Source organism: Brugia malayi, assembly GCF_000002995.4.
Source record: "Brugia malayi strain FR3 genome assembly, contig: Bm_v4_Chr4_scaffold_001, whole genome shotgun sequence".
In the NCBI taxonomy this organism is placed as follows: domain Eukaryota; kingdom Metazoa; phylum Nematoda; class Chromadorea; order Rhabditida; family Onchocercidae; genus Brugia; species Brugia malayi.
Genome location: NW_025062478.1, coordinates 3,629,177 through 3,643,100, shown reverse-complemented (window position 1 = coordinate 3,643,100; position 13,924 = coordinate 3,629,177). Strand labels below are relative to the sequence as shown.

Sequence of the window (13,924 nt, the reverse complement as noted above, 5' to 3'; positions counted from 1 at the left end):
TATGGACCTTGGTATTTTGGTACCTTGGTACCAAGGTGTCAGTATTACCAATATATATGGTACCTTATATGACGCCTTAATTCTTTTTTATTTAATACTTTATATCATTTGATATAACTATCAATCAATCAATCAATCAATCAATCGTTTTATCATTTTCATATCATTGTAAAATTGATAATTGATATCACATAGTATTATATGAAAAAAAAAAATTTACTTTACTTAGATATTATAATTTTAACAAATATTTGAAATAAATTTTTTTTCATTTTAACAAATATTTGAAATAAATTTATTTAATTGTGTTATATTTTCTAAATAAAATTTAAAAAAAAAAAAAATCAGAAATTTTTTTTTAATGCAAAAAAACATTTTATTTAATTATCATTTATATTTGTGTTTGGTGTTTTCTACGTTTATCACTTTCTTTTTTTTTTTTTTAAATTAATTTTTATTTTACTGTTAATTGTTTTTAGTTTTCTTCAATAATAAATTTTTATTTTTATTCATTCCTTTCTGATATTTTTTTTTTTTAATATTTTAATTACTATTTTAAATTGTTTATTCATTTTTTTAAAACAGTTTTACAGCATTTACTTGTTTACTTCTTCTTTTTACATTAAAATTTTTTTTTTGTTCTTTATTTTCACAATATATTTTATACTTTTATTTGATTTTTTCTATAGTTATTATTTTTTTTTTTCAAATTTAATTTTTCTTTATTGTTAATTGTTGATGACTAAATTGCTAGCAAAAATTGATTGAATTAAGTTTAATGTTTGTGAAATTTTTTTAGCGATAATTTTCTAAAAAAATTTTTAAACTATCAACGAAATAAGTGAATAGTGAAATACTCAACAAATTTACAAATTCAATTATTTCAAAAAAACAAAAAAAATTTTTTTCTTAATGAAATTTTTTTTTTGATGCAATAAATGTCCATAGAAGGCTCAAATCAAAGAAAAAAAAATCACTTAGAACTGATAATTAAAAATTTTAAAGAATTTTAAATTTACAGTTAGCAATTTTTACTATCTTATCTTAATTGAAATTAATGAGTTTAAAATTTTTTTTAATCATTTATTTCTTTTATTGTTAAATGAATTCACAGCTGTTAATAAATTTGATCAAATTAAATTGTGTCAATTGTCTTGAAACCTTAAAGTAAGTCAAAGTTATATGAAATGAATGCGATAACTGATTAGATTGCTGATAGCTGTCAAATTATTTCTGATAATAATCAGTAATCAATTATTATTACTGTAAAATTTATCACTTTGTATATTTATCATTAATTGCTGAAATTACAACCAACTTTTTTTCTTTAAATTTCTTCTGTCTGCTTATTATGCATTTCATCGCTTTATTATGTTAGTAAAGTAAAGTAAAGTAGAGTAAAGTAGAGTAAAGTAAACTAGATTATATTATAACTTAAATAAAGATTATATTATAACATAAATAATACATCATAACTTAAACGAATGTTTTACAAATATAAATTTTTTAATGAAAAAAAAGATTCAATTAATTTATTCATCTTTCAATTATTAAATTTAAATATTATATATTTCACAAATTGTTTTTACATTAATTTTCATAGTTGACGGATTAATTCTTTCATCAGCAAATTGCATACATTACTGTATTATTTTCAATAACTTTAGGTTTAATGAATAAATAATTTTCACTTCTAATTGATCAGTTGACTTTGTGGACAAATTTCCATTTCAAATTTACAAACAGCTCTGCTTCCTTTAACAATTTTCATCAATGAGATTAAAGACAAAATTAAAGAAAAAAAAAAATTAAACCACAAATTGATTTAATCAATAATCTATAAATCCAATTATCTAATAATTAAAGTTAAAGTTATTAAATTTAACAAAATGCAAATGTGAAAATTTTTATTTCAATATTATAAAATATATAAATTTAATAATATGCTATCTTATTTCAAAACAGAAATAAAGCGAAAAAAAGGAGATGTAAAACTTTCTAAATGTGTTTATTTTAGTCACAAAAATAATTTTTTTTTTTTTATTTTAGTTTAACCAATAAGTGTTTTTCTTTGTTTAATTCAATAGTTTATCAATTATATTTGCTTATCAGTAAAAATCCAAAATAATCTCTTTATTGTTGTTTATTATGCAGATGACAAACTTTTACAGAACAATGAAATTGATAAAATTAAGAAAAATAATTTATTCAAGAAAAAAAAAATTTGTTTTTTACCCGTCTTAGTGTTAAATTCATTTAATTAGCATAATTTTTTTTTTAGAATTTTTCTTTTTATCAACTGCGTTGTGATGATATGGGAAAGCGTAATGCAGATGATATACGAGATTTTGCTGAATTTGATAAATATTTACGTGGTGATATGTTATCACCACGTAAAAATGGGTATTCGAATGTATGACGTATTGTTATAGCTGCTGCTGTTAATGTTCCACTATAAGCCTATAAATTAATGATAATTAGATTAAAAAAAAATGAATTATCATTTTCTATAATTGGAAGATAATAGTTCCTTTTTTTTTTCTCTTTCCGTTTTTTTGTATTATTTTAAAATGTCATATAGAAAAGAAAAAAAAAAAACATTTGAGAAAAGTTAGTGAAAAAAAAAAAAACAAAATTGAAGTTGCATTTTGCATCATTTTTTAAAATCATATTAAAATTATTTAAAGAAGTAGTGAAAATGAAAAAGCAAAATTAAATTGAATGATTTATTTGCAAAAAAAAAATCAACGACCTATTATAAAATGAAATATAGTAATTTGAATTTTGATATACAAAAAAATTATTTTAAGATAAAACATGGTGAAACAAATATTTTATTTTATTTTATTTTTTTGGCTTATCAGTTCAATTATTTGATTTTTTTCTTGTTTTCTCTTGAATTATCTATTTTATAATGGATCTTGAAATGTTTATTTTATAATAATTATAATAAATTTTGTTTATTTTTTTTGTTTATTTTCCTATCTATTATCTGAATTATATGTTCTTTCTTACTTAAATTATAACTTTTAATTTTGTGCTGAAAATGTACTTATCACTTGTGCTAGAATTTAAAATGTAATGTAAATGATAATAAGTGATAAATTTAAATTGTTTAGTTTTGGTTGTAATTTAGGGAGCACAAAAGTATATAATTTAAAAAAAAAAAAAAAAAAAACAGGTAGCAAGCTAAATAATCCCAGTTACTAATAGTTAATAATAAATGATAATTTAAAAATTTTTTGTTCAACAAATTTTTTGGTAATAAATAATTTTATATTATTTTTACATCTAATATCCAGTAAAAAATTGTAATCTTTTAAAAACTATGAAATTTTTAAAATGAACTTCAAATTTATTTATAAAAAAAAAAAAAATGAAAAATATCAGGCTAAAAAAAATTTTTATTTTATCAAAAAAGAAAAATACTTTTTTTTAACTTACTTTATCAGTATTTTTTAAACCAAGATACTCTTTCACAATGATACGATATTTAGAGCTAAAGATGAGATAAATGAAGATTGATGTTGATGAATTTAATGACACTAAAATATTGGCAATCTCGACACTTTTCTCGAATGCGCTCTCGTTCTCACTGTTATCAATTTTATCCACAAACATTAATATTTCGATGATATTGTTGCAAAATGCTAGGCCTATAAATTAGTGTTAAATAAATAAATTTAACAAAATTATTTCAATTATTTTTCATCTTTTTTTTTTTTGGATTCATAATGATGTAAATAAAATTTAAAACTTTTTTTTTTTCTTCAAATTTTAACATTGTTTTTTTTTTTTCAAGTTTTAACATAAAACATTGTTTTTTCTTTAAGTTACTAAAGTCAATAATAGCACATAAATCAACTAAAAAAAATTAATAAATATATAAACAAATAAACGAAAAAATAATTTTAAATTTCAAATTAAATGATCATTGAATCAAATCAATCAGTTATTTAAAAAATAAAAAATTTAAAGAAAGATTTTTATGGTTTAGCGACATACACATATGTATCAATAAATAAATAAATACTAGATCTAATTATTTATCCATTTTTAATTTAATTTATTAAGATGAAAGGATAAATTGTATAAGTTTCAGTTCAACAAAAGAAGAAAAAAACTATGAATATTAATTTAAATCAAAATTTTGATAGATTAAAATTTAAAATGAAACAAACAAACTGACCATTACAAGTGAGAAACATAGCAACAATAGCTAAAAGCATTAATGTCACCGAACTGTCACGAGTTGACGAATGGAAATTCGATGCTGGTTTAATTGATCTCATAGCCATCGGTCGAAAACTGCAAATATATATTAATGCCAAAGTATTCTCAAAATTTTATTTAAGTTCAAATTGAATAATCAATCAATCGATCAATCGATTAGATATTAGAACAGGAATTTCGAGAAAAAGATTTTTTATGGTTTAGCAAAATACACATTGAACTAATTATTGGAATATAATTGAGAAAATCTTTTTGTCATATTAATTTAATTTGTCTGATCAAATAGGAAAGAAAAATTTGATAAATTAAATTAATATTTACCTGGTAGAATTAGCTGAAGAAAACTGTGAACCAGTAGTTGCAGATGATGAATTTAATATCACTGCCATTTCATTTTGAGCATATTTCTGACTAAAATTATTTATTTTTGTAATTTAAACTTTTGTAACTAATACTTTTCAAACATTATTAATTAACAAATTTGCAAATAATTTCAAAATATAAATTATACTATAATTAAAAAATGTGAGAAAAAATTTTTCTTTTCAAACATTTTAAACAATAATCATATTTTTTTGATTGAGGAATACATTTCAACCAACAAAAAATTTTCTCTTTTCATTTTCTTTCAAAATAAAAAGTAAAAAAAAATTTTTTTTTTTCTAACAATAAAATAAGAGTAAATAAGTACAAACCTGTTATTTGTTTTTGATAAGGATGATTTACCACCTGTATGCAATGCTCTCATATTTGTGCTATGTTTAAGAGCAACAATAATGCATGTGTTGACAATAATTAGAATTACAAATGGAAAAATAAACATAACTAATGTATAGGTAATTACTTTCATAATAATTCCATATGTATAATCCATTTGTAATTCAGTTAATTGAATATGTCTAAAAAATTTTTTTTTACCATTTTTTTTGGTTTAAATTTTAATTTTCTTTTTTGAAAAAAAAAAAAACAATTATTTATAAGTAATGAATTAATAAATAGAATTTATTGAGATTTGAATCACATAAAATCATATTATTGCATATCATTGCTAAATTGAAATTATATGTCATATACATTAAGCATTAATCTTAATTTGCATTTTATTATAATTTATTAATTTCATAGTATAATCTGACTTTAACTTTTTCAAAAAAAAACACTGACAATTTGTTTTTTCTGAAAAAAAAAAATTCAAAATTTTGATAAAAATTTAACCTTGACAATCGATGAAATTGTTTACTGTAACATGGAACAACAGTAAGTTCAAGCCATGTTGTCGCATTGATAACAAATGAAAATACAACAGAACCAAAAATAGCACATTTTACAGGTTTCCTAATCAGAAAAAAAAAGTAAATTAATTAGCTTATATTTAATTAGAGAATTACTTTTAAAATATTTCGTTTATTGTAATGTTTTCTCATTTTTGTATAATTCATGCAAATTAAAAATTGTAAATTTTACACAAAAATTACAGTCGCTGTAACTATATATGTATACAAATTTATAAACAAACACTTTTTATGCATTGAAATAAAAAAAATTATATATGAATGAAAATAATTTGTGAGTAAAAAATAAAGTAAAAATATTTTGATGAAAAAAAAAAAAAAGAAATGAAATTATCGTATGCATAAATTACAGTAATAATTTGCAATGATACTGTAGCACAAATGTCTTAATTATGATCCATACTGTAACATTCATTTTTTTTTTTTTTTTTTTTTTTTTTTTTCCTTTAAGAAAATGAAAATTAAAACCCTGTAATCCATCGTTTTGCTTGAAATGGATGACAAACACCGAGATAACGATGTACTGATACAAATAAGGTTAAATAAACACCGCATGTTTGTGCTATCCTTGCTAATGGATAACTAAACCTGAAATGCATGTATCTCATTTATTATTGCTTATCTTGTTTGTTTGTGTGTTTTTTTTTTTGTTTGCTTGTTTACCCATCTGTTTGTTTATTTATTTATTTGTTTGCTTATTTATCTGTGTTTCTGTTTGTTTGCTTGCTTATCTGTTTATTTTGGTTACCATTCATTCATCCTTTTGTTATCATTGTTATTTGTTTATTTACACCATTAATTATTATTGCCGAAGTTAGCACATTTTTTTTGGATAACATTGGATTGAATTGATAATTTATTATTATAAAAAAACACAACAGCAATTTTCTCTTATGAAAATTGTTTGTTTCTGATTTTTTTTTACTATAGTTATTTTTATGATAATTTCGAATTTCAAATTCTCATTTTTTAACTTCTTATAGGATAATAGCACAAATTTTGAGTTCAAAATAGAAATTCAAAATCCTTCTTATCGATTTATTTTTTTTTTCTTTACTAATTTCTCTTTTTTTTTTTTCTTGAGTAACTTCCAGGGCAAAAAAGCTTTTCTCATCTTTTTGATTTATGAAACTGCACTCTCGAGAAATACTGAAAATGTTATTTTTGACAAAATTGCTTGAAATAACATTTTCCAACTAACATTAAATAAAATTGAACAGTTGGACGAAAAAAAAAAATGAAACAAAAACAAAAAAAAAGACACTTCTAATAACTTTTTGTTGAAATCCAACGAATTTTTATTTGGTTTTTTTCATTCAGTTAAATCAGTCATTCAACAAAATCTTTTAAATTACCTTAGAAAATGTTTTTCTTCAAAAGTTATTTCAGTTGCGAAAAAAATAATAGCATTTTTTTTTGATTTCAAATATTTTGAAAAATCATCAAAAAAGAAAGTATATCAAAACTTTATTAAAAAGTTTTTTATATATATTTTTTTTTTTGCAAAAAAAATATTGTACTAAGTTTTATGTTTTATTAAATTCACTATTTAAATTTTATTTTCGTCCAATTCAGAATAATCTTATAAAGGCATAATAGGTAAAATAAAATAAATAATTAAAATAAATAAAATTTAATTTTTAGTTATCGCTGTTTGCTTCTGATCTAATGACTTTTAAGTTTGAATATGTATAATGTTTTTGAAATTTGTAATCAAAATGTTGTATTGCTGAAATTGGTAAGCTGTAAATTTTTTAATGTCTATTTTAAACTACAAATTATTTGTGCTATAAATGGCTAAATGTCTCTTTTCATTTTTAAATTCATTATTGTTTTAAATACCTATCAAAAAAAAAAATTTCAATCTGTGATCATTGATTTATTTAATCTGCTATTTATTATAGATTTATAACAATTTCGAATTTTAGGTTGAATTCAGGTTGAATTCAATTAAATCATTATAAATATTTAATTTTTTTTGCAAATTTTATGCTTAGTAATAAAAATAATGAATGGCGATAAGTAATGAAATGTCATTAATGGTATTTTTAAAAATATTTAGCAATTTCTTTCTTTTTTTTCTTGCTTTTTAGAATTATTTAAAAGTTAAAAAGATGAATGCAATAAATGAATGATTTATTTTTTAAAAAAAACGCGAGAGAGGAAACTTGCAAAAAAAAACTAAGTAAACAAAATAACAAAAAAAAAAGAAAAATCTTTTAAAATTTGAAACAGAAAAAAATGTATTAAATTATAATTTTAAAAACAATTCTTTTGCAATTTCTTTTTTTGACGCTTTTTTCTTTTCTTTCGATTTTTTTAAAATTAATGAAAGAAAAAATGTAAACAAACCTGAGTATTACAGGATAAATATCTTGCAGTGTAAAAGAATTAGAAAATAATGCAATTACTGGAAATAGAAGAAAGAAGAAATTAAAAATAAGCAATAGCAAATCAGTAATGCTAATTGTAAGCAAAAATAAATTTACCAAACTGCGTCGCATATCAGCATGCGAAAAAATAATTATATTAATTAGATTAATAATAATACCAAATATTGAAATTGGTAAATTACCATATAAACGATAATCTATTTGATCATTTGTAAAAATACTATCTAAGCAATATGCTATACTATAATTATGGATTAATGATTTATTCTCGAATAATTCCATTTTCTTATTTCGTTTCTTTTTTTTCCTTTTCTTTCCTCTCTTTTTGTTTTCTCTTTCTCACATCCTGAAAATTTATTTATTTACTTACACATATAATTAATTAATTAATTAAAAACATTATTATACTATCATTTACATTGTAATGATTTTTACTGTAGTGCAATTGCTTTTTTTTTTTTTTGCCTTTTTAAAACCAAAATGATATGAAATATAATTTAATTTTTTGTGTTTTAATTAATTTTTTTTTTTAAAAAAAGAAGAATAAACTAAATGTAAATGAATTTTAAATTATTTAAGCTGAACAATAATAGAAAAATAAAATTGCATGGAATTTTTAACATTTATTTCACACAGTTGATAAATAATTTAGTCCAGGATTACTTTTAATGATATTTGTCATATTTAGAAAAAAACAAACAAACAAACAAAATAAAAAACAAAAGCTTTGTTTATTTATTTTTTTTCTGTACAATTTAATTTTTTCATTTTAAATTTAATCTAATTTAATTTACTTAAAGCAAAAAATTAGCAAAAAGGAAAAAATTATTTCATCGTGATGCATAAAATATTCCAAATGTTATGATGAAAAATTCAATTTAAATTTATGAAAAATATGTCAAATGCATCATGCATGTTAAATTACGGTAGTAGCAATTTAAAATAAATTTACGTGTTACGTGAAAAGTTAAATTAACTAGCAATATCATTATTGAAATTGATGAAGAAATAAACATAGTTAAATATATAAATGATATTAATGATTAGTAATATTGCATGAATATATACATGAAATGAATTTAAAACGAATGCTAAAATTTTAGCGTAAACATTTCTCAGAGAATTAAGAACTTTTTCAGAATTATTTGAATAATTTAATAGATTATAGCAGATTTAATTTTTTTTTTTCTAATTTCTTTTTCAGTTTCAACAATTTTTATTTGATAAATGATAAAGAATTACATTGGTTTAATTATTTGGTAATTCTGATGAAAATTTTGACAAATTAATTATGTGATAACTCCGCAATTAATGATTTTATTGTTCAATTAATATAATAATCATTAATTAATCAATAAATAGTAACCGATGAAAAACTATTATCAAGGAATGGATGTAAATCATAATTAATAATAGATTATGTTGTTTATATCGATCACATGAATGATTGAGTTTATATTTAATTCTTATTATATTTAATCATTTGATATTTTTCGAAAAACAAAAATGCAAGGATATATTTGAAATATACAAATCAAAAAAAAGCGAAGAAATCAACTTATATGCTAATTCAATTTAATATTAAAGCATTTCAATTGGCATAGGAATCATTAATTAATTAATAAATAGTAACCTGTTGGAAAATAAATAACTACCTTGTCAAACAAAATTGCTGATAATGAATAATAATTTTTTTTTGTAGATTTTTTTATCAAAATATATTTTAAAACAAATTTATTCAAATTTTAGCAATAATAAAATAAAGGAATTGATAAATTAAATTTAATTTATCCTTGATACAAAATTATGATAGTGATAAAAGAAAATATTGTTATTACTCTATCACTATCACAATATCTAGTGAAACATAATAATTATACTACATTAATATGTGGAGTAATACTTTTTCTCACTTTTTCCTATCATATTTTTTTCGCCTAGAAAAGGTTCAATTTAATTAAATATTTGAACTACCACTTTCTATCGCATTCTATTTCCCTCGGGAAATAAAGCAAATAAAAGAAGAAGCAGAATGGATCAATTCTTAACTATATTTTAAATTTATCATGAAAATTTTGCAGCTTCAATTAAAATTACACTATATTAATTTTCATGTTTTTCTGAGCTAAATTAATCTTTTAATAAAGGAAAAAAAAATTTTTTTCAATAATTAAGCATTAATTACTTTTATTATATCTTTTAATAGTATTTTTTATTTTTTTAAAAAAAAGACTTTATAACCAAATTCTGATTTCTATTTTTTAAATTTATATTTTAAAAAAATCTATTTTTTAAAAGAGCATATCAAAAAATTAAATATGTTTATAAATGCGGTAAGACATTTATTTAAACAAAAATTTCAATGTGTTCTTTTTTTTTTTTTTCATTTGCAATTTATCCCATTCACTTCTTTTTCATTGAAAGCTCTTCAATAACAAAAAAAAAAGGAAAACGAAAGGCACCAAAACTATATTTGCATTCTTGAGATCAAAAAAGAACAAAAAAAAATTTTTTTTGAAAGTTTTGGCAAAGATGAGTGTTTCAGAAAAGAGTAAAAAATAAATTTTAAGAGGAAAAATTGAATTCTTTTATTGAAAAGCTTTTAGTTCGAAATATTTTATTCATTGATGTTCAAGAATTACATACTTGTAAAATGAATCGAAATTATAAAATAAATTTGAATATTATTAAAGAATTAATTGGGATAACCAAAAGAAAAAGAAAAAAGAAAGAAAAAACGAAAGGATTAATTTATGAAAATGAAGAATGCTAAAATGTAAACAAAATTTTGATGAATCAACAAAAAAATTTATTAATTATGGAAAAAACAAAAATTTAATATGCATTATTTATGAAATATTCTGAAGTACCACGATTAAATACATAAATAAGTTGAAAATTATACAAATTAACAGTGAAAATTTAAAAATAAATCAGTTTAAAAAAATAAATTTAAATGATAGTTATGGAATTTAAAAATGAAACGACAAAAAGGATAATGGAAAACAATTGCAATATTCAGGAAAGGAGAAATTATGAGAAAAAAATGAAAAATGAAATAATGGAATTTCAACAGATTTTTTAAATTTGAAAAAGAAATAGAAGTCGCACATAGATGATGGAAAAGGGAAAGAAAAATTGATAATTTGAATAAAAATTGTTGAAGTGTAACATATTTCCATTGATTTACATCATTTTTTCATATCATTTCAATTATTTTTTCTTTATTTTTTTGAAAACACGCAATTTTTCCTTTCCAATGGTATTGCTTGTTACTTAATACTTATCATTTAAATCTGAATCAAAATGAACTTGTATTGATAGTTAATGTTGAGAGAGTGCAAATTTTAAGCATGTTTTGAGTAGAGAGAAAAAAAAAAAACTTCCGAAGTGTCAAATTTAAGCTAAAAAGAACTTAGATTGATAAATGGATGTGAAATAATACAAACTTCCAATATATTTTTGAAAAAAAAATTTTTTTGGAAATATCAGATTTCAGTTATAATGAACTTTTATTGATAAAAAATTTTGAGAATATTCTTTTTTTGTGTGTGCTTTAGATGGATGAGAAAACTTTAGAAGTAACAAGTTTATACTAAAAATGGATTTATGCTGATAAATGAATGCTGAAAGATACCAAATTTCATACATTTAATAAAAAAAAAAAAATTAGAGTGTCAAATAAAAACACTGTGCTGATTCAATCGCTTTTTTCTCAAGAGTTTAAAAATGTTAAATCAAAATTAACATGAAGCTTTTTTTTGATGAATAAATGGCAATATCATACGAATTTCAGAAGCATTTTTCCAAGAAATTCAAAAATATCAATCTTAGGCCGAAATGAACATACATTGATAATAAGTGTCAAAATTGGTGTTAATAAGAATTTCATTTTTTTTTAGAAAAACTTTAATAATATAAAAATTGAAGAAAATTAAAACTTTGTTGATAAATAAATCTTGACAAAAGTAATAAATTTTTTAAGAAAAAAATAATTGCATAACTATATCAGTTATTTATTAGCGCAATATTTATGAAAATCATTTATCTAACATTTTTTGTTTAAGAGAAATATTTGGATGTTGAATATTGCATACTGTATATATACCGTATCGTGTACAGTATGTCATACCGTAACGTGCTATTAGTTTGTGCGGCAGTGCGGCATACAGAATATATTAATACAACAATTAGTTTGTGAAAAAAATAACAATGCAAGAAATAGTTCGTTTTTTACATAAAACTCTTACGTTGCTTTTTTAATGATAAATTTAATTCATGTAATTGTTGAGCAGAAAGTTTTCAGGAAAAAAAAGAAAATTTTCAAAAATCATTACTTGAATAAAAGAATTGAATAAAAAAAATAAAAAGCTATATCCGGTTTTTCTTTCTTTTTACGTCATTTTCTTATCATGAAATAATATTAGTTTTGGAAATATTTTGTTAAATCACTGTGCAAAATAATAGCCTAAAAATAGTGCAAATTTGAAAATATTTATGAAATTGCTTTATTTATCAAAACTTTATAAATTCATATATTTAAACGGTTTCAGTTTCTTTTTTCTTTTTTTTTTTTTTTTTTTGAAAATAAGTAATTTGAGTATATTTTTTATAGTTTGTAATGTTGATTTTTTCCTTTTATTGATACTTTTCTTTTTAAATTAAAAATTTTTTTGCTAATATGTAAAGGAATGATAGAAATTCCCCTTTTGCAAATTTTGTAAAAAATTAACAAAGAAATTGCAAAATGAGGAAACAAAATTTAAAGGGACTCAAATTTCCTGCATTTTCTTCGTAGTTGGAAAATTATAATTTTAATTCTAACTTTCATTAATTCTTTCAACAAAAAGAAAGAAAACGGAAGATAGCAAAAATATGACTAAACTCATTTAATTAACACTAAAAAAAAATATAAAAAGAAAAAACAGATTTAAATAAGAATAAGTCAATGTAAAAAAAAAAAAAAAAAAACATGAACTAACATACCAAATTATTTCTAAAATTATTTGATGTAAATCTTTTAAATCAAAATAATAATCATTGGATTTCATTTGAAACTCAAATGCAATTCTCATTAAAGTAATGAAATGCAACCAATCATAGCATAATAAAAATAAATTTATTATCAAAATAACGTAACATATAAACTGATAGAATTTGCTTACTAACATTTAATAAGAATATTAATAGTGTTAGTGATAATAGCAATGATAATAAAAAGCTTTAGTAATATGTAGTAACAATGATTATAACATGTAGTAATAATGATAATAGTAATAACTATAATTCTGTCATTAACTTTTGAGCACTTTTTTCTTTCAATGTTTGTTTTATTTGATAATTATTAATAAGGCTATTATTGTTACCAGTTGTCTTTACTGCTATCACTATTTTACTATCGTTATTATCCTATCGCATATTATAATAACATTATTATCACCACCACTATCATTATCTTATCCAACTAACGCATATTATTATAAAGGTATAATTATCATTACTGTTACTTTTGTTATCATTATTATCTTATCATCATTAACGCATATTATTACTACTATTATCGTCATTACTATTATTGCTACTGTTAGTATTGCTTCTAACTTCTTATTATCATTATCGCTTATGTTTATTAATACTATTATTACTATCATTAGTGCTACTGTTATCATTACATACTGTTATTATCAGTATTGTTATCATTAATAGTAGTCTCATTGATACAATGAATAAACAGTGATCGTTTTAGCTAAGATAGGACAAATTCTCGAAAACTAACTGCACTACTCTTATCTTATAGAATCGTCGAGATTGTTAGTTTCTTAGTGGAAATAAATAAGTCCCAATAGAATTATTCGCTCCTATCAGTTATTACTATTATTTAAATGGCTCGTTTTAAATAGCTTAGACAATTTTTTTTAGCTTTTTTTTTTTTTTAAAGCCACCAACAAAATATATAAAATTTCGTTGTTGATTAAATGACTTCATTGTATAGTTAAATTAAAGAAA

The 13,924-nt window shown here is 20.7% G+C and overlaps 1 protein-coding gene across 1 annotated transcript; it reads right to left on the bottom strand.

Moving 5' to 3' along the window:
- Positions 1-2,295: 2,295 nt before the first annotated feature.
- Positions 2,296-8,029, bottom strand: Bma-frpr-9 (Uncharacterized protein; the record flags this gene model as incomplete). The annotated part of the gene is made up of 8 exons (XM_043081517.1): positions 2,296-2,460; positions 3,445-3,656; positions 4,190-4,308; positions 4,555-4,644; positions 4,929-5,132; positions 5,449-5,568; positions 5,994-6,113; positions 7,878-8,029. 8 exons carry the CDS (start codon positions 8,027-8,029, stop codon positions 2,296-2,298), a joined length of 1,182 nt encoding a protein of 393 aa, XP_042937451.1.
- Positions 8,030-13,924: the final 5,895 nt, after the last annotated feature.